At 36.4% G+C, this 22398-nt stretch overlaps 1 protein-coding gene across 12 annotated transcripts in view; it reads left to right on the top strand.

Moving 5' to 3' along the window:
* The window catches only part of Liprin-gamma (liprin protein kazrin), a 244333-nt gene that overhangs the window by 141266 nt on the left and 80669 nt on the right, over window positions 1-22398 (top strand). For all 12 annotated transcript variants that reach the window (XM_076316096.1, XM_076316095.1, XM_076316088.1 and 9 more), the window contains one exon: window positions 5889-6001. In XM_076316096.1, coding sequence (XP_076172211.1) covers window positions 5975-6001 — 27 coding nt within the window. In that variant the 5' untranslated portion in view covers window positions 5889-5974. The remainder of the gene's footprint in view (window positions 1-5888; window positions 6002-22398) is intronic.

The raw sequence follows: 22398 nt of genomic DNA, 5'->3' as shown, positions 1-22398 counted from the left end.
ACCGTAATAGAATTCTCTGGAAATTCGAGAGAAATTCCATAATTTTATATTTTTTAAACAGGAGTTAAATTCGTACAATGTGTAGCTCTCTTACGAAAGAAACTCGATTTGATTTGTTACTTTAGATCAATGTAAAAGAACATAGAAAATGTCAAAAAGTTTCATCCAAGTTCCACGTTAATGAAGAATTGATAAAAATCAGTTTCACTTTAACATTTTAACAGCATTTGACCTCTTGCATAAGTAAACATGGTTGACTTCCGTTGAATACACGATAGGTTCCAAACGGCCTCGAAATTAAAATATTGAAGAACGAAAGAGACACTTTAAACGTTTTCTACGATCGTCCATCATTCGAAAACTAACGTACATATATAGGATATACGTTTATAGGACATATTTTACTCATCTTTGTGTCTAGATTCCTCGCTTCAAGTGTAAATCTGTATTTCGGAATCATTCTGTATTCATCTTGATTCAATTCTCGGTATCAATCGGTAATATTTCGGTACAGCTGGTTGTTTGTTTTCGCGAAAACGATTCTCACTGACCGATTTATCATCGGTTGAGCCCGATGGGAATTCGCTTTTCCGCGATATCAATAACTCCCACACGACGCAGTGTTGTATACCGGTGGGACAGTAATAGAATTAAGGAAAGTTCGGCTGGGAATGTATAACGGTGTTAGAGGTTCCTCGATATTATCCGCCGGGACTCTGGTAAGCATGTCGCCACCGGTAATCGGACCTAATAATGCAATTAATGTGCTACCGCGGAACGATAATTACGTATGGCTTCCACGTTGGGTGTCATAAGATTTGCAACTTACACGTGTATTTGGAAAGTTTATTCCTATTGAATCGGTGATTTGGAAATTCTGCAGTCTAGACACGATCGCTATGAATATTCGGCATAACACCGGGCATAGTGAAATTCATTTTAGAAAATAAAGAAAGATAACAAAAGTATCACATTTTTATTTAGTTCAGGTATTGAAAACAGTTACCATAGGTGGAAATAGAATTTTATCCGTACTCATGGCAAATATGGCGGGTGGAAAATCATTGTACCTCGTTTTTAGACTTTGTTTTATGGTAGAACGTAGCATTTGCTTACTGGTATTTCGGTCGAGCATATTTGTTTAGATTACCGATAGATTTCTCTTGTTACGAAATTATGATAATAGTATAATAAAATTGATGAAGCAAGCTTTAGATCGATGTGTAATACCTTTCGATTAGATATAAAGGAATACAGAGTAATCAAGGCAAAAGAAACGCGAAAATTCACCGAATGTAGAGTAAAGTTGTGTAAAGTAAATACATACAATAATATAGAAATCTAGTTGTCTAATAAGCGTAACATATACATTTTTATATTTCATTACCATAGTTGTTTCCGATAAGTTCTTTGTCGAACATATTCTTTTATAGAATATGCAATAATATTTTGTAGAATATTTACAAATATTCTGACAATAATATAATATTTACCGTAATAAGACGTGTAAAAATATTTCATAATGTAACGAATAGAAAATTGAATACATACGCGTGTATAAATTCCATCGTTTGTAATTATCTAGATAAAGAGAAAACACGTCAGTGTATTTTTCGATAAAAACCATATATCGATTCGTAATGCATTGACATTTATATAACGGGTCAGTTGGAAGATTAAGTTAAAGGTTAGCACATTGGGCACTGTATTTTTGCCTTATCTAATTGAAATATTCTAGAATTAAACAACAATGCCCGTATTATCCTAAAGTCTCAAAGAATATTATATCACAATTAAATAACGTTAATGAAATAATATAATTAAGTACAAAGTAGGTTTCTCTGATAAATTACATCGAAATATGCTCCGTGATTAAAATTTTGTTCAGCCAAGATCATAATTTGTTTCTTTCGAAAATGTCCGCTCGCAAGTTTTTTGACGACTCTTTGCCTCGTTCGCGAATTTCAATTTCACTTATGCACGCTAATTTCATTTCATGCCTCCTTCCACAAAACAAATAACTCACAACTTAATTGCGTCAAGCTTATCCCTCTCGCACTCGGAGCAGACGTTACATCCTTTAATGAAGAACTTCGCTGCTCCGGTAATTAAACGATGAGATAAGAAAATTGTTGCGCTGCGTGGAAAGAGCCTTAACATTCTGACTTAATTCATTTTCAAAATAGAGCAATTCTGTTATAACCGAAAGCAAACAAACACTCGAGTCACGAAGTTAGAAATCTTCTTTGGTACGTAACAAATACGATCATCGACTGAAAATGAAAAACCAGAATGAATTTTTATTCATTGTTCGTGCTAATACGTTTTCTTATTTTCACGTATTTCTTCACGCTCTTTATCACATTAACAATGTGACGTTACATTGCTAACAATGAGAATCGATGACCCGTAAAAGATTAAATTTTTTTAAAATTTACATCCCATACGTATAACATTAATTTTTCCTCGAAAGAATCATATAGATAGGATCGAAACAGAAGCGTCGTTTACAGGTACCTACGTAAAGACAATATTGAGATCAATTGAGGTTTAATCTTTGTTTTTAACTTTTAAATTCATCTATTGTTGGCGGAAATATGGAATTTTAATCTAATATTAATTCTTCCTGTAATTTTTTAATTCGAGGCTTCGTTATCGAGATTTAAACAATTAAACTCAACGAGTGACACCGACAAAAACTTTAACCACTTGCATCTCGGTAACAAAACTACAAATCGCAAAAAGGGTAAAAAATTTTTTGATCTTTCTTCTTACGAAAAATTGATTCCGAAAAATAAATCTCCCATATTCGTTAACATCCTCTATATGTTGCCGCGCAAAAAATTGGAACATGTTTTTTATGCACATACCTATACTTGTTTCATTAAAAATTTAATCGTTTTATATTAAAATGATATAATTTAGATATGTTAGAAAATAAAAATTACCTATAGTAAAATTAAAAATTTCTTCAGAAAAGAAGAATTTTCGTATTTTCTGGAAATACGAAATATTAAATTTGATCATTTTGATCGTCAAATGTGTCACTTTTGACGACTCATTTCCTAGTTATTTTGATTTTAATACCGTTTCGTAGACAAATAGAAACAATCATCCGTTATTGAGCAACAGTATACATTGATAAATTTTCACTTTTTCGACGAATTTTACGAAGAGAGATTGTTAAAACAATCGCGGCGCTAAAATGTCTACATCCAAATAGAATTTAAACATACGAATATATATATGATATACATACGTTATACATACGAATATATATATATATATATATATATATATATTATTTATATATATTATTATATATATATATTATTTATATATATTATTATATATATATTATTTATATATATTATTATATATATATATATATTCGTCTGTGCAGTAAATTTATGCCCAGCTAAAAGAGAGTAGATGGTTCCGCTAAATAAAACATTCACGATGGGCTTGAAATCTTTGAAACGTGCCCACCTGTAATAAAGTTACGTCCATTATAAACTGTCCCCGTTGAAGCAGCGTGACTTCTACCGGAACATTTTTTCAAAGCATCGCTAGTATCAGAGATAATCGTGTAGGTCGATTGAAACGGAACACCTTGTTCGTACATGTGTACATATATACTGGTATACAGGATCGACCGCGAAATGTCATCACCTCAGATTAGCTATTCTGTTGTTAATTACCGAACCGAAATTTCGTTTGCGTGACATAACACGATTAAAAGGGATCTTTAAATTCTCTCCCCCACCCCCCACCCCCAATGTTTTCGAGGTTGCTTTCTGCTTTTTTTAATAAAAAAACCTATAATCTATAATTATATATCTTATCTTTTAACAGAGGTCGAGACAAATTCTGAATTGAAAACAAAAAACGGTAAAAGACATGTCTCGATTGAAAGAATTTCGTACGATCTTCTTAACCGTAAGATTAACCGTAAGCTTATTATAACGTTTATAAAGAAACTCCAACAACACCATCTACACGAGTATAGTATTCCAACCGATGACACACCATTTTCAACATCGGTTCAACCGAGATAATTTTGAATATTTCTTCTATCGATTCCTCAATATTTGTTACGTTGTCGGTTGACAAGTACGTTAAAAACCGTATGTAAGAAAACTTCACAGATTTATTCGTAGAAAATCGAAGGTTATCTTGAAAATTGCAGGGAAGCAAGAACCGAAGAAATGTCAATAAAAAATCGATCCATCCGCCAAGAGAACGATCTAAAGTGATCGCGTTACACTGTTCACCCTGATATACAATATACATATGTACCGATAGTAAAATTTCACCGACTGCTCAACCGTATCGTCTATTGTAAAATTTCGAGCAACCGGTCGAAAAACCTACGAAACATGCGTGGCAATTGCGACGCGTTAAAAAACCTCCCTGGCGAGTCAATCGAGCCCGAACGAATCCGCCTTCGCCAGAAGTTTCTCGCACGTTCTACATCAAAGCGCACTTGAAAGCCCAACGCGATATATCCACGAGGAGGTAGAGAGACGGTAAGGGATGGCGTGCACGGTTTCTGGCCTGAGCCCGAAACGAGCTTCTCTCACGAACTTGTCGATAACAGTTTGGCACCCCTCGGGCCTTTCCACCTTCGCGCCACGACTACCACGCTTCGAGAATTCAATTATCCCGTCGCAGAAACGACTCGGTGAATGTAATGCGAGATGAACGAGTCAGGAGACAGCCATCTTGCCGGTTCAAACCGAGCTTGGAATCCGATGGTTCCTTCCCTGTCTTCCAAACGAAGACTTCGGTGTGCTTAGTGGCACGCATCCCTTGATATTTCCCGGATACCGATTTCACCAGATGTACCGGGTTAATGAGAGGACGTGCTAGATCTGCCGAAGCGACATCCGTGTATTAGTCTCGTAGGGCGGTGTCGTGCCCGACGACATTAATGTATGTAATTAGTTTTACCATAGTCTGGGAATTGGCACACTGGAAACGTGATCACTGTCCGCTTTATCCGCTTGGAAACTTTGGTTAGAGGTAATTAGCTATTCGAGAATTCTGAACATTCCTCGCTCGCTTATACACTGTTGCTACCGTTTTCGCTCACCAGGAACAACCGCGAAGTGTCCGACACCGATTTCGATGAAACTTTGCAGCTTTGTAGAACGGCCAAGCCTTTAAGGCGCATACCCTTTAATGTCATCTTCGAAACTAGCACAGATTTTCGAACAATTTCGTCACTATGGTTTTCGACGAGAGTAAACACGGTGTACGTGTAAAATAAAAATAATTAACAACAGTGCGAAGAAAAATTACTTCTACCACACTTCTTTCAGCTCTCAAAGTTTTTTCAAAGACAAAATTGTGTCCTATTTGTACTCAATATTCACGATCGGTTGTAAATATTTTTATTTGTTATTAATATTGTAGACGTATCGTCGACGAATTAACAAAGTAATTTTCTCGCCGACGACGATGATAGTCGTCGAGTAATTTCGAATAAACGATTTTCTCACCGATGCATTGTATTTTACTCTCGTATATTCTTTACTTGCGTTAGAAACCACCATAAATTTCTTAAAGAAACGTTTTTGCATCTACAATAATTTTCAAGAGAGTATTACAGGGGCGTAACTTCGGAAGGTAGTTTTATCCGTTGAGCGCACACACCTTTGGTTTTTAGCTACTTTTGCAACCTTCAAAGTTTCATCGAAATTGATGTTGGACGGTTCATAAATATTCCTCGTAACACTTGGTGGTCTTTTCGACTAATGCACCAAGTGTAAATAATAATCAGCCATCGTATTAAACGTACCGAAATAAATGTACCACTTGTACAATAGTTGGCGCGACAAGATACTCTCACTAATTTTGGTTTGCGTTGCCGCGGTTTGTTTCAGCTCTCAATACACTAAACCGTTTAAACAAAGAAGGTGAAGCACTTGCCCTTCAAGATGATCTCACAACGCACCCCACCTTGGCCTTGATGCGACGCATCCTCGCAGATGCACAGGTGAGCATTTTCAATCTGCTGAACATTCGATAATATTGCATATTATGCAATTTATTAAATAATTATATATTCTAATGTATAATACAATTTATTATACATTATATATTAAAGTACTTCCAAAGTACTTTATATTTGGAAAGTATTCAAGATATACTGGTCGAGCTGATAATTATTGCCATCTGATATAACACAAATAAAATCGAACGAACCGAAACATTTTACTCTTAACGCGTCTTTTATTTTGCAAGATATCGAGAAGATCTTGAATTTTTCAAAGGATGAAAAGACGAATTTAGTAAACAAAATGTGCATTATTTCTTTCAATCTCTGGACTTGTAAATCGATTGGAAATTTGGATTTTTATATCAAATGCTCGAGACCGTTAGCGGATATAAACCTATTGTAAACATTCTAAAGCAAAAGTAACTAATGTAATCACGCGTGTGAACATTTATACTTCAATTTTCCAATTTTATAACATCGTCGGAACATTCGGTGTATATCAAGGATCGATATCGATTTGAATTTTTGTTTCTTGCACTATTACGAACAATAATTCGCTCTAAATCGAGTTAAATATGAAAGTGCGTAACGATGAGATAATAACTGTTTCGCAACGTTGTTCGCAGGCCCGAGTTTATCGTTCATTGTAATTTATGAAAGTCGTTTCACGGTCACTTTCTTTTACAGATATTGAAAAGAGCAGATTGTACAGCTTGAAAAATTCAAACTGTTACTTTTTCATCAGTTCTTCTAGAATATTCCTTTTCTTATCGAAACATCGTTCTAAAACCGAGAAATTAATCATAAGAAGAATTCGGTACGAACAATAACGATAATCGTTTCATCGGAGAATAAAAGTTGCAATTACTGGCATTGAAAATGTCTTTAGTAGAGATCTTCCATGCATTTGTCACGTAATAATTAAGGATTTGATACAAAAAATGTTGATCTCCAACGGGAGATCGAACTCTTTATTATTTCCTTCTGTATTACACTTTAATTGCGGTACCTTTGGTCACAGATTCGTGCGGATCTAATCACGGGTCAAGACTGATCTGTCTTCTACGTGTCGGGTTTTTATATCTGTTCTTGTCCCGAGTGTCCTGCGTTACGTAAGGAGTGCGTCATTATGGGAACGGAAAGAGTTTCATGAGTAGTTATGGGAACGTATGCAAAAGGAATTTCGGTTATCAGCGGTCAGTCGTATGGAGTGTCATGCGTTGTTATGGGAGCGGAAAGAGTCTCATCCGTTGTTATGGGAACTTGTGCGAAAAGGAATGTTATCGGTTTTTGGTATGGTTACACATTCGTGGCATTGGGAAAAGGGATGATTGGATGTTTGCAAACATAAAAGGAATGTACCTAATAAAAAAGACCTGTCGAAAGAATTTGATACAACTGTTTACGAATTACGTGAGATAATAAATCTCGCTACACGATATTACGATGGTGTTCAAATTGGTTTAAACAAGTAGTAAGAATTGTGAGGCAAGCTGTTTAACGGTAAACGGTAACCTTACTAATATTACTTAATAACCGCCATTATAATATATTAAACGTTTAACGCGAAATTTTTATGTATTTATACGAGTCGTTTGGCGTATACCTCAGTTGAAATGCAACCCATTCAAAAGCTTGCATTCTCATCGATGTTTCGAATACCTATCTTCTTCCGTTCGAGTGTATTTCTTTATTGTCTTTAATGTAAACGCCAGCTCCAGGTTATCGGTTGATTTTACAGATCAGCGACGAGTATCGCATAATACGATCGATAAAAAGTTCGAGCTGTCGGTTTTACTCCCCAAACGATGAAATTTTAGAAGAAGAAAAATTACTGCTTCCTTCCCGTGTCGTCTTGGAATTCTAAACTCGGTTCACGATTCGATACCGTAAGAATCATCTTTGCTGTTTGGGTCAGACGCATGTGAGACATAAATAGTTCCTTAAACGCTAGTTACGACTTAACGTCGAAACGTCGCTACCTAGATACGAAACTTTCAACATAGTGTTGTTTTTCCTTCTCCTTGGATCACTGGAGAAGTGCTTTGAGTGATTGATCCCCGTACGAGCCCCCAAATAACTGTTGTACTCGTGCGGTATATTGAAGTATATTTAAGAATATTATATATTACAGTGATGTTAGTATTAGACGTAGTGTTGGTGATTAGTTTCGCTTTTCACTAAGGTGGATCGACCGCGTATTAAACTAAGCTAACCGTCTTTATGCTCTCGGCACGCGTCCTTATCGTCTTTGTCACTTGAGTCTTATACCGGTCTTTCGTCTCAGTGCATCTTTTAAATGTCTCGTCTTATTGTCTTTTTACTCATACTGTCCGCGACATATACTCGGCGTCATACTGTGTGTCCCTTAACGTTCTTCTCGCGCTCTATATAGGCACGCACATTCATTCTCTTTCATTCCAATTCTCAGTCTCTCTCACTTCAGACATTCGGTCCCGTTCGGCCATCCTAATCGTTCGTCTTTTCCAAACACTCTTCACTTTCTCCGAAACACATGTATTCCCTTTCATCCCCATGCATTCTCACGCTCGGTCATCGTGCAAGACCCCCTGTAAAGTGATACTTGTGCCTTCCACGAAAGCTAACGAAAGGATCGGCGCCAAATATTTAGCCTAACACAGGTCTGTCCACGCGTGCTATCTTGTTTAGGCCTGCGCTCGAAGCAGGCCCAAGCGGACTCGGAAAATCCGATACTACAATAGTTTGCGAGGTAACAGACCATAATTATATATTGTTTTTTCCTTCTTTTTTTTATTATTTATTCATTTCACTTGTTACTATCTTTATTATTTTGTTTTAAATATAAAGTTATAAATGTCAAGAAAGCCACCCAACGGTGGCTTTAATGGCTAAATTAATACAATTATCGATCGGATTGAACAAATTTTAAGTTCGCGGGTTAATATTTTTCCAATTAAATAAGGAACCTGTTACATAGATTCTCGAATCGTCCAATATGTTATGACAAGAAATGGTTTCAACGCGATCCTTTTCACGTTCACGATCTGCATGCAAAGTTATACGTATAAAATACGAGAAATGAATTCTGAGGTCAAACTCCGCAGAAAATTTGCAAGCAAGTTGATGATAAACCGGCGGCAATTATTATTCGAACGAAGGGTGAATTTATCATAAAGTTAATTAAAACAGATACGACGCGCCTAAGAATGAAAATATTGGAAATACGTATCGAGGACTAGTAAAAAGTGTGCTTAATCCCATAGAATGTTTATGACAAAAAACAAGTACACGAAATATTAATCGGATTCTTATAACGTATATTTGTAAAATGATAAATTACTCGATCGAAAAAAGGTGATCTTTCTTACACGATTACATTGATTTGGCCACGATTGTGTTCTATTTTACGCAAAAATTGCCTTGATCGAACATTCGTGCTTGTTGGTTCGTATAATGGTGGTTTCATTGTGTATTAACTCCAAGGTCGGAGGACCGATCACTGGAAACCCGTAATTAAGCTTATTTCAACGTTCGATTTAATTACGAACGAATAGTAACATGTTCCATTGAGCGGAAGCAGAGGACGAAAATTCGTTTGCTCGGAATCACGCAGTTTATTTATCCCTTTGTTATTGTTTTAATTAAATCGTACCTCAGTGTGCGCCAGTTACCAGCTTTACGTCGATATATCGAATAATTTTCTACGGAAATGAAATAAAGCAATGTCTCGCGGGCTCGTGAATTTTTATTGTCCTCTTTCCAGGTGGTACGGGAACGGGGACGGTGGTGGGGGTGGTGGGGGTGGTGGGGGTGGTGGGGGTGGTGGGGATGGTGGCAGGCCATTTCTCGTCGACCCTCTGACGTTCTCCACTTCCCGTTGTTGCTCGGAGCCGTTCAAACGGAATTGCACGGTCTCTGGAAAAATGATAAAAATTGGAAGAACAGACGGAACAGAAGCGGAGGCCGCGTAATTAACGAACGCCGCGAATCGCGTACCGTATAAACACATCATCCGGTAAATCGCGTCCTGCGGTGGTCGTTGCGGTGATTTCGAAATTAACGCAATTAAATAGATAGCTCGCAATTACTTCAGCGATGAGGGATATGGTTCGTGGCTGTTTGAATTCGATGAGAAGGAATAATACGGTATCGTACCCATTATTTACGATTCGTTTACAATTTTCGACTGAACGATGAACGTGGAAGTTGTTTCTTTTTTACACGTTCAACGAAATTAATATACTAGGTTGTTCGATAAGTTTTGTGATTCGATGAAACTTATCGAACAGTGTTCGATATTAGTTTCGTTGAACGTGTAAAAAAAAACGACTTCCAAGTTTACAATTGTTTACAATTTCTGACTGGAAGTTGTTCTTTTTTACACGTTCAACGAACTTAATATACTAGATTGTTCGTTCGATAAAACTGATTGAACAACCTAGTACATTTCTTAAAATTGTACTTCTTCTGCGAAGAGGATTCACGAGCGAGATTGAAAGAATCGAATTTAAACAATAAATGAAACCTTATACGAAATCCAGCGTTATCGATTTCACAGTTGGTACCAACAAGCATACAAATCGTTGTTTACGTTCTTCGAAGAGCAAACGAGGAAAACGTTCTTAAACATGTTTATCGTCGATGTTGATTTCTATGGTTTACAATTCGATGTATCCTACGTAAGAGGATTACAGTTTATTTGGCAGTCCTTTATAAACGTGTTTCGATGATAAATGGATCTTCGATTTATTATTCTAACCCAAGTATCTGCGGAAGAAGAATACTTTTGCTGTGTAACGAATGTAAACACATTGAAAATAAAATATAGGAAGTTACAGGAGACGATAGTCATCGAAGGTGATCGTTCAATTTCGTCCTAAATTTTGGATTCTCTTCTTTCTGTTGTTTCACGGAATGTCATCGAAGCTAGTTCAATTTCGTCTTAAATTTGGACACTCTTCGATTTTACAATTTTCGACTGGACGATGAACTTGGAAGTCGTTTTTTTTTTTACACGTTCAACGAAATTAATATAGTAGATTGTTCGATAAGTTTTGTGATTCGATAAAACTTGATATAAAACTTCTTTTAGAACTTATAAAACTTCATCCTGAAATATAAAATTATTCGCAGACGAATTTGAACGCGTCGTGATTAAAGTATAGAAACTCGAACGAGACACGATAATCATCGTTAGTGGTGGTCCATTTGGCGAAACTTAACAGCGAAACGATACATTTGAAAATATTCGTTACAGTGAGCGAGCAACGTAACGAATGTCCATGGAGTTATATACAAGTAGTATTAGTCGATGAACGATCAGACCGATCAGCCAGAGTTCGATCAATTATAAACGATAGTGTGTTTTCCTCGTTAATCGTTCTTCGCGATTCTTCTTGTTAAACGAAGGATGGTTACAGTCTCTGGTCACGCTTCTAGTAAAGTCGCGCGACTGTTCTCTGGAAATTAACAAAAAAATGTCTTCGGCCAGAAAACGGGGACGTAGCAGAAATTGCCCGCCAGCACGAACAGACACGTTTTCAATCTTATGCCTTGTCGGCGGAATGATCAATAACTCACTGAAAAGTGTCTAACGGAAGAAGGTCTTGTGGATGAGAATTCTAAGCTCGACATTTCGGAATCGAGATCGACTCTCTATGCGAGTCGCGTTTGGATTCTGATATCTTTTTGTTTCAAATTTATAACAAATTGGCTACGAAGCTATCGACGAGACGAGAGTAAACGAAATGAGAAAAAAACGATGCTGGCACTGATCTGAGTACGCGATCGCAATGTTCGAACAATGTACAGGAAGAAAGATTTTTCTATTGTGCTGTCTTGGTTTTGTATTTAAAATTCAAGACGGAATAAAACGTTGATAAATATTGCACACTTTTATAAATCGATATCCAAAGTAAAATATTACGTCTGAAAAAATGTTTTCTTGCGTTCGATATGGTAATATATAATTCTAATAATAGCATATTCGTACGCTGGAATAAATAAAGAGATACAGATATGTTAAAAATGAAAGTATCTCAAAGAAATTTAATTTGCGAATAAAATTTTAATTTTTCACAGCGATAAAAAAGCCCCTTGACGGAAAATTGTGCGGATCACTGTATGGGTAATAAAGATACACTTACACAATATATATTTACGTATAATTGGATGTCAATCGATCCGTTTATTCCCGAGATATTAGCTACGTCAACAAACTTAGTAAATCTTGTTTCGAGAAAAACGGTTTTAAGTTTGACAGAGTTTTAAATTATACAGGCGATGCGGTTGAAAGTTTTACAAATTTACTCATTTTTCGGATTTTAACATATAGTAATACCATAAAATTATGTTTTTCGTGCTTCAAACTTTAAGATAATGTAAAAATAAAAAATCGATATTTCTTTACCTCGGAACTAGACGAACCACTTAACTTTCTCACAGTTCAAGGAAAAGTATTCGCGCGAAAATCGACTACCAGTAGTTTTTAAGATAATATTTTGAAAAATTGAACTTGTATATAATTTAATAATATTCTGAATTTAATGATGCAAAAATAAATTTACCTTTGTTCGTTCAATATTCTTCGAACAGTATACGAATAAAATTTCACAGACCAAACATTGGATTTTTATTCGAATTACAATAGAAAAAACTAATTATTGTTCTTCTAAAATATTTAACTTTAACATAGAGTACTTATAAATTGAATAGCGAACATTGAATAATTGTAATACTCACCTCGACAATTATTAAGAAATTTAATGAATTTTTTCTAATAACCTCAGCGTTACACGCCGAGTTGTGTACGCCTTAATTCGATTGGCGCTTCAATAAAATGCTTCAATGAGGAAATATCTTTTGAACACCTGTGCCGAAGTTGATTTTCGTGCAAATGTTCAGTCTTTATCTATCAACTGATAAGGCGATACATCCGAACTGTTTGGTCGATCGTGTATACAGGGTGAGTCACGTAGTTGGGATGGATTATATTTCGAATTTAAAAAGAAGTGCATACGATGCGTCTGAAAAATGTAAATACACTTCTTTAAGAAATATATTCGAATCGTATATTTCTTTTTACTGGTGCCGATTTGTTTGGGTTATACTGAGTAAAAACGTATTAGAATAATACAATTGGAAAATTAGTATCTCCTGAGATATTTCACATTTTTTATAAACTCGTTTACTTATTCTATAAAAGATGCTCAAACGATGTTCGCGTTAGTTGTATGCACTTGACGTAAATAATATTGTACATTATTATAGGAGCCACAGAATTTCTATCGCAAAAAACAAAACTAGTAAACGTATTAACTTTTTCACTATTAGAAAATGATATTATTTTCTGCGGTAGTTTTCGTACAAATTTTAACTTGCAACAACAATAAACTGTTAATAATTGTTAGAATCTTGTTGATGGTTAAAGTTTCTGTCATCAGAAGATCGAATGTTGTTGATCGTTAGAGTTTCTGCCATTAAAAGATCGAATGTTGCTGATCTTTGACATATTTTCGGAAATGTTTGCGACCTATTACATGAAAAGTGTGAAATATCTTAGGAGATACTGATTTTTTAATTTTATGGTTTATTTTTCGTGTTCCGTTCTTCTTGTACTACTATTCTATTTTTGTTCTATTCTTCTTTCTCTCCGTTATAGTTTGTTTAATGTCTAAAATTCATTCCTTCTGTATAAAATAAAATTTTCACTAGAAATAAATAGCTACCGTGATCGAAGATTCTAAGAATGATTACGACAAATCGACGAATAGAACGAAAACCGAAAAAAGGTAACGTTTGCGGTATGCGACGCATTTTTTAACGTGAAAAATAAGAAAAAGTGTAGCTCGACGAGTCTAATAATATCCCAGAGATAGGTAGTACCCTAAGCTCATTAATAACAACTAGCGAATGAAACTAGGCAATAGGTATCTATAGTGCATTAGCTATAGATAGCGAGAGACACGCGATGCTATTTAAAAGAAGTAACACCATGGAAAGATGACAAAAACTATATACCTAATTTTTTTTCCAACTTTGTATTACGAACGAAAACAGTTTGGTTGTAAATCGTTTCTCGTAATTTTACTCCACCGTAAAAGGGTTAATCTTTCTCGTGCTAGTGAGAGTCAGTATTTCTTAAGAAGTGTCGATACGGTTGCATCGGAAGACCGCATCATGTCGTTCAAATGAAAAATAAAAATTGAAATGCATAATGGTTTCACGAAGAAAAGGCTCCGCATTCGTTGATGCACGGACAGTATACGAAACACTGCTTGCATTGTGTCTTGTATTACTGGTTTCTATGCTAACTAGCGATCTGCACCGAGTGCATCATGAATCACGCGCACTTACCAATGCGCTCGAGCAAAGGGGGGACAGGGACTAAATGAAAAATGCAAAATCAGGAGATGCTCCTCCGCTTCTTCCATCCGTTTCACCCTCTTTCCCAGCCTTTTTTCCGCGGTGGCGTAGCGTGCGGTGTGTTTGTTGAGCTGCTAAGTGGTACCCCGCTATGCTTCACAGTGAATCCTCTCTCTTTCTTCGTCTCTTCAGCTCCCTTTCCGTTCACCGCGGGCACCACGCATTCTCAAACTCAAACCTTTCAATGTGACTTAGTTTACACTGTACCTATTTTTCATACGCGAACGAATGAAACAGTGCGCACCAAACGTACAATTCCACTGTGTTTACACCGAGCGTGCCAAATTAATAACAAGTACGAATAAAACAGCAAATAACCTGTGTAAAATGCTTGAGACAATCCATCCCAATTTTGTTCTTTTCTGCGCGATACAATTTCGTATTTTACCCAATTTTCTACGTAAACGTAACTAACCTTAATTCGACTGTTTTTTGAACGAACCAACTTAATTTTAATTCGACTGCTTGCGATCGGACAAACTTAACCTTAATTCAGGTGTTTTCGAACCAACGAACCTAACCTCGATTCAGCCATTTTGAAATTACACGAGTGTTTACAGCGCTGAAACAGCATTTAATACGCGTATTATCTATTTGGTTCGATGCGTCTTTTTCAGACATATCGTACTAAATCAATTCACTTGGTACGCGTATTAAACGCTCGATATAAACTAATTTTGCGACACTGTTCTTTGATCTCCTGGAAAGTGTGTGGAAAATCGAAAGAAGTTTGTGCAGTTGCGCATCAGAAAAAAATAAATTTCTTTCAGATTTGGTTACATTTTTATTCAAATCGCGTATAAGAATAACGAAGAACATTTTGAAATAAATATTTATCTGTGGGTCGCACAGATACGTAAAGTGAAGAATAAGACACGTATTCCATACCAAGTTAGACACTTTTGTAGCAACATTTTAAATTTCACTGAAATTTAAAACGCGTTTCGTAGAATTTTTCAAAATTTTGAAAATTGTCATTTACAGCTGTTCGAAGAACAGTACTAACCTTTTCTCGACTATTTTACTATAACCGTTGAGCTGTCGATCAGATGAGATTGAGTTTTTAAATACATTAACCATCTTATACCGAAGATACAGGACGATTAAATAGAAATTATTCGAATTTGAAGATATTTTTTTGAATTATATTTTGTAATTGTTTTAAACAAACGCGATTTTTTAATAGCAGAGGTAAATTGAAAAATTGACAAAGATAAGAGTATAATATACAGTAGTAAGAGTATAAAGAACATGCTCCGCTATAATACGAGGAAATGATAAAATGTTTTTGTTTATAAAAACTCTTTTCAATTGTTTTTCTTACATCTCTTTTGCAACAATTTAAAAATATCTTTCAATGATTACGCTGAAACCCAATATCGTTTATGCTTACGATATAACTGTAAGGAAGTATTCGGTAACGCAAGCATCGCTATAACGATATTCTTTCCATGCCTAACTTCAGATCTCATTGGATAGTTTAATTTTTTTGTCCTATAATTATTTAATAACTCGCGCCTTTTCGTTATACGTATTTTATAACGCACACTTAAATTCTAACGAATAAGTGAATTTGTCGAAAATATGTCTATAGTATATGGATCGAACAATTCCACTCGCAAGCGACCATGTATACACTCGCCCGTTCAGTTACTGCCTACTACTACTTATTTCTAACTTAAAACGGAATACACACGCAGAATGGCGTATACCGCTACTTTTTCCCCATCAAATCGGCTTATGTGGAACACAGATCCGTCTGTTCGTCTGTCAGCTTTTTTCCGAAGCGCAGAACGGATGGTACCGAGATAACAGTGATGGATGACATTTGCTTCCATGCGACAGAGAATCGCATTGGGAATACGATCCGATATACGACCAAAAGGGGGTTAATCCGTTACCGTTGGTGTTAAGGCACGTATAATACCCGTGCGGTGCGTGGATACACGCGCGTGAAAAAGCACCGCGAACTTTAGAAGCGTATCCTGTTGTCGGTTTCGCTTCTTTTTCACTCCCACGGTTGATGATTGAAGTGAACACATACAGGGTGCTCCTGAAGTAAGAGTGACCAAGCTCGAGAACTATACTCTACTTATCGTAATTATACAAGAAATACGATACAATATTGAACACGGTGAATTGTTCCTTCCCGAGTTACAGATCTCGAAAGTTGTGCATCGAGAGTCAGGGATTATTCGAATAATTTCAAGTAAATCTTTATCCGGATTATTTACCTAGACATAACGTTTATCCGGATGAAGAGATTTATTCAGATAAAGTTTTATCCGGATGAAAGTTTACTCGTTATGTACATTAAACGGTGAAACATTACACACGATATAATATAACGGATGTACAGCCGATGTTTCTACTGCCGATCCAATGTATCCATATTATCTTCGGTAAAATTGTATTAATAACTTTTGGTTCTTTATCGGGTCTGATGGAACATTTTTTATTGTAAATTGGATAAATCGTATCTCCGCAAATCAATTTTACACTTGAATTATAGAATTATAAAGTAATTTATTTAATCAAAAATAAATATTCATTCTTTTGAGAAATAAGTGACCAACCTTTGAACATTGAGAGAAAAAATTGTACAGCTTAAGGGCACCACCATGATAATAGAATACAAATTCTGTTCAATGTCATTTTTCTAGACTCGTAAGTCATCGGTTTTATATAAAATCATACATGATCTGAAAATCTTGAAAACTGCAAGCGATGAAAAATTGCACTAACGTACCGTGTGATTCTGTTCGTATCGATTTTCGTTAAAATCGGTATATAAAAGATTGTATCGTGAGTACCCCATCCTCTTGCACAGTTTTAATCGAGTTTGCAGAATTTTTCAGGAAATAAGCTACGAACTTGTTTTTAACATCAGAAACGAATAAATGTAAATTAACGATTCATTAAGTTCGCGCTACAGGGTTAAAAAACTAAATTGCCCGAAAGGATGTAATTAGACCATTTACGCTAACGCTTTCGCTTCGGTTAACGCAAATTGGTTTAACATTTTGTTCGCATAATACGGGTTATAACAGTGTTACGCAGCAGTGCGGATCTAGCAAAAGCGAACAGGGACTGGGATAGACGAAATACGGTGACAAGATTAATTTAAACTAAAATTCACGAAACGTCATGAGGCTGTGCTCTGGAAATGTAGTCGGTGTTCGTCGACGTGTTGAGTACTCCGGTAATTAAATTTACATTCTTTTATTTTTCACCCAACGGCGAAGCGAGCTGAATCAGGCCACGAACGGGAAAAAAAAACCACTCAAAACTCTGATCCTCACCGCGGATTGCTACACGAAATCTGAAGTGAACGCGAACCAACGCTGCGTACATTCCGTTAACTTCTAATTGCGCTCTACTAATCAATTTCAGTAATTACTGTAACAATACCACGCGATTGCGCGAATGCTCGCCAGTTACAAAATCGTTCCATTAGAAGGATTTCTAAGCAGTTGTTGTAAGAGAAATAAATAAAACATTAGTTATTATATTATATTAATCTTACAGTGTGCAATAATCCGTATTTGCAACAACTCGATTTTTACGTCAAATTGCTGACGCATTTGTTGATTCTTCTACAACTTTCTTATACACACTATATGTAAATGTTTAATAGTGTACATATGAATAAATCGATATTTGTTTAAAATAACAATTATCGAAACATTAAAAATGGTTTTTAACCTGACCTAACCCTGAATATGTAATCTATATCGTATTATTAAAAATGAATGGACGATCGAAAAACTAAAGATATACTAGATTGTTCGATAAGTTTTATCGAACGACAATCTATTAAGTATTTACATTTAAAATTATCGGATAAACAAAATGTATCACCGTGATAAATAGACGAAAGCTTGAAAGACTGTGTTTGACCTTATATAATATTTAATCTTTGCATCGTCTGCGATCTGCGATTAACCATTCTACTTTCTGGCTTTCTAATGGTAAACTTAAAAAATACAACATTTTTTTCTATCGCTTTTTAAATGTTTTAAAACAGTCGATAAAACACTCGTATATTCAAAATTTTCTATTCTAAATTACACACACACACACACACACGCGCGCGCGCGCGCGCGAGGGCATATTACTATATGATTGTATATTGTCACAAACGCAGATCAATAAAATGTAATTACTCAAATATGTAGTACTTACTTGTCGTAATATACAATGAAAGTAATTTACAAATTTCGACTAAAATTAAATGATGTCGTTTACAGTTAATTGTGTTTTCCGTTCAGAGAAATCCTTTAATCGTAGATCCAAGAGAATCGACGAACAATATGCAAAAGTTGTAACTACAATTTGTGCACACGTTATTTATGTTTAATTAGTTACACTTTGGAAAACAATGTTTAAATCAACGCGTAATGGAAATTAAATTCAACACTTTATTCGAATGCTGAATCTAGTTCGTTGAAGACTTGTCGCGAGAAACGAAACTCTCTTTCGCGTGTAATTTGTTACCCGCTTCTCCATCTTCGCGTTATTTCCGTTTGTGAAATGCCAGTGTAAGCCGAGTCGCGGCGTTAAATTGCTTTTCTACTCTTTATCGAACTGGAAACTTTGCGACCACCTCTGAAAAGTGCTAAGCTTGCCCTCTTATGCGCGTGGCGTGTTCCTATTTGCATTTGAAACGCGGACCCTTTTCCACGCTCCCCTCCCACTGAAGCGAAACATCGAATGGCTCGTTTAACGGTGTGCATGGCCCGCGAAAAACCACGAGCTTCCGGTTCGACTAAGAATCTACCAACAAAGTGTTTACCGCAACGTTTCTCTACTTTCTTTTCCGAGGCATTTCACCGTGTTACGTCTTTTCGATTATAATTCTAAGGGGGAAAAAAACGCTATTTTTCCGTAGCCTTTTTAGCGATTTGTTATTTTTACGTAGTATTTGCGCGTACGTTTACGATTCGTGTAATTTTGTGTCGCATTTGTGACATTTTATGATACGTAGTATTTATGATTTAAGTGGACTAGCCCTGTGGATCTCTCAATGTTCGAAGGTTGGTCACTTATTTCTCAAAAGAATGAATATTTATTTTTGATTAAATAAATTACTTTATAATTCCATAATTCAAGTGTAATTTTCGGAGATACGATTTATCCAATTTACAATAAAAAAATGTTCCATCAGACCCGATAAAGAACCAAAAGTTATTAATATAATTTTATGATTAGTATTTTGCAAATTGTAGTCTGTTTCCGTCGTGTATGACTTTTGTGCAATATTTGAGATACTTATACGCATTGCGTGTTACCGAGTATATACCGGGTATATAAGTGTGTTACGCGACACCGTAAAAGTGACACACACATCGAAGAAAACAACGCACATTGCATAAATTTTACACAAACTGTACGAGAACAACGCATTTGCCACACGAATTTCATAAATATTACCGATATGTACAACACACTTTGGCCAACAAATAATACATATCGCGCACAACATACACCATACTACATACATCATTTTTAAAAAATATCATTTATATAACAATTTGGTTCATTTTGTTGATATCAAAGAAGAAAAAGAGAATTCTACAGGAGCAAGGTAAAAGAACGAGGTCCACAGAGAGTATAACGAACAATGACTATCTAAATTACTTATTCGATAAAAACAATTTCGTTCAAATTATTATCAATACCAATTCGATACCACAACACGATGCTTGAGAATCGATATGTATCAGTATTAACGAATATATCATTAAATTCCATAATATAAGTTACTTCAAAATAGTATTGTCGATTATCTTGTTTTCACCGTAACAATCGAGTTAATTATTCTTCCCTCTGAAGTCCGGGAAGTTCGTTGGATGAGTGCAAACATACCGAATAAGAAATGAGGAGAGCAGAGAACAGGGCAAAAACGACTGAGAGTAATTTTGACTTAAGACTCTTTAAGTGATTTTTTGAATTTTTTACCTGATAATAAACCGATTACAGATCACACGCACACGAAAAGTCGCAAAGGCACTTATAACTTTCTTCTAGGAACAGTCTCGTGGTTGAACTTCTAGTCACTAGAACGATTCGAATCAGACCACAGTTAACGATTCTTGCCTTCTTGGCATTATTCTATTAACGCACTAGAAAAATAACGCAACACGCGTGGGATCGTCCGTTTAAAGTGAATTCGACGCTACGTTTAACAATTCTGTGCAATCAATCCACCTTCCACAGAGCCACATGGTGGCCTCTACAATCACGACTATCTCTTTCACCACTAATGATGTCTATTAGCGTTTGGTCGACATCTATCGATCGCCTGCTGTAAATACCTATGAACATTTACTAAATTCGCGTATTATTGACGCACCAGCATTTGGCAGGTCTCCTATTAGCTAAAAAGTCACAGGGGAATGGGTCGACTCGTCCATTCGCGCATCAATTACTATTAGCTAAGTTTAGCACGTGTAGAAGTCCACCGTGTGACGAGGATCGCGAATAAAACAAAGTTAAATGTAACGACAGAATTCGCGAACGTATCTAAGATACGTTTTGCATCTCACTTTCTCGTATTTTATTTCGTTCGTGTTCCTCGTCACGCGGTGAACTTCTACGCTTGCCCAATTTAGCCAATAATAGCAATGTATTATGTAGAGGGGTCGTCGTCGTGGCACGACCGATGAGAGGACGATTCTCCTTTCTCCTGCGACTTATTAGCTTGTAGGAAAACGGCCAACTCCTGACGTGTCGATAATATAGAATGCATATATATGTTCGATACACGATCAGGTTTTCTACAGATGTGCGTTTTGAGTCGAAGTTGTCCGCTCGTCAACTTTCCAGAAATACACAATAGTTTGGTAATGAGTCTCGTCAAGGAACATTGAGCGTTACCCGCGTAATACATTTAAGATGCTCCTGGGCGGACAATATAGTTACACAATAGTAATGATAAGAAGTGGTCAATCCCCCAGAATCGCCGAAAATGATGACGCATCCGCTGGAGGAGCTGTCATCCCGTAAGAATTAAGTAGTGTTGCGCATCCTCGCACGCCTACCTAAATTTGTGCAAGTGGTTTGAGAATGAACTGGTACATAGCGTACTCGTATTTATAATCATAGAAGAGACTAGTCTATTTTAGAGATGTTCCAGTTTACTGTTTGTTTGAATCTCCCTGTTTTACGTGCGTTGCGTTGAACGTTGACTTTTCTACAGTTTCGATTGGCGGTGTATAAGGTGGTGGGAATGATTTGGTAATTACAAAATTCGCGGGTGTTGCTCGACTACGGAAGGGGTAAGGGAAGATTTTTGTCTACGTGTACTGCACCTGGATGCCCAGGTAAAGCCTAACGGCGACTTGAGAATTTTCCTGGGATGCCGCCAAATACGCGGTAGCATCGGTTGCTATATGACTGCACCGAATCACTTTCTCAAGTCGTCGATTTTCCAAATTAATTCTGCGCCACGGAAACATCCCCGGAATATTCGAAATAAGTTAAGGCTCATCGTGGTGTGCTCGATGGTTCGCGCGTTACTCGATCAGACGGAACACCGAATGTTGAGGAAGGATCACCAAGTCGGGATAACTGCTTCGCGTTGTACACCAACAGAGTCCCTCCCGCACGATGAACCTGTCCTCGTGAGGCCGTACCTGAAGCCTCCACAGCCGAAAGATGCGTTGAGTTATTAGCCTATTTGGTCTCAATGGGAATCGGTCAACTAGCCTTCTTCGTCAAAGTGGGAAAACGAACAGCTCTCGAACAGACACTTCGTGAGGAGATGCAATTCATCGGATTTTCTTCCAACGATACATGCCACAGAGTAACCTAGGGCATCGGTATTTATACTACGACCATTCGATTGACAATAGAAACCTGTTAGGTAAAGAAGTGTCGCGCATGGAAATGGGATTTCCTAAATAACTCGGTGTAGGAGACAAACGAGAAATAACGTCACCGGCGTGGAATACATATCGTCTTGACAGGAGCTACTGTGGTTTTAG

Source organism: Ptiloglossa arizonensis, chromosome 7, assembly GCF_051014685.1.
Source record: "Ptiloglossa arizonensis isolate GNS036 chromosome 7, iyPtiAriz1_principal, whole genome shotgun sequence".
Taxonomy (NCBI): domain Eukaryota; kingdom Metazoa; phylum Arthropoda; class Insecta; order Hymenoptera; family Colletidae; genus Ptiloglossa; species Ptiloglossa arizonensis.
The sequence above is the reverse complement of the archived record's forward strand: the minus strand, read 5'-3'. Positions and strand labels throughout refer to the sequence as shown.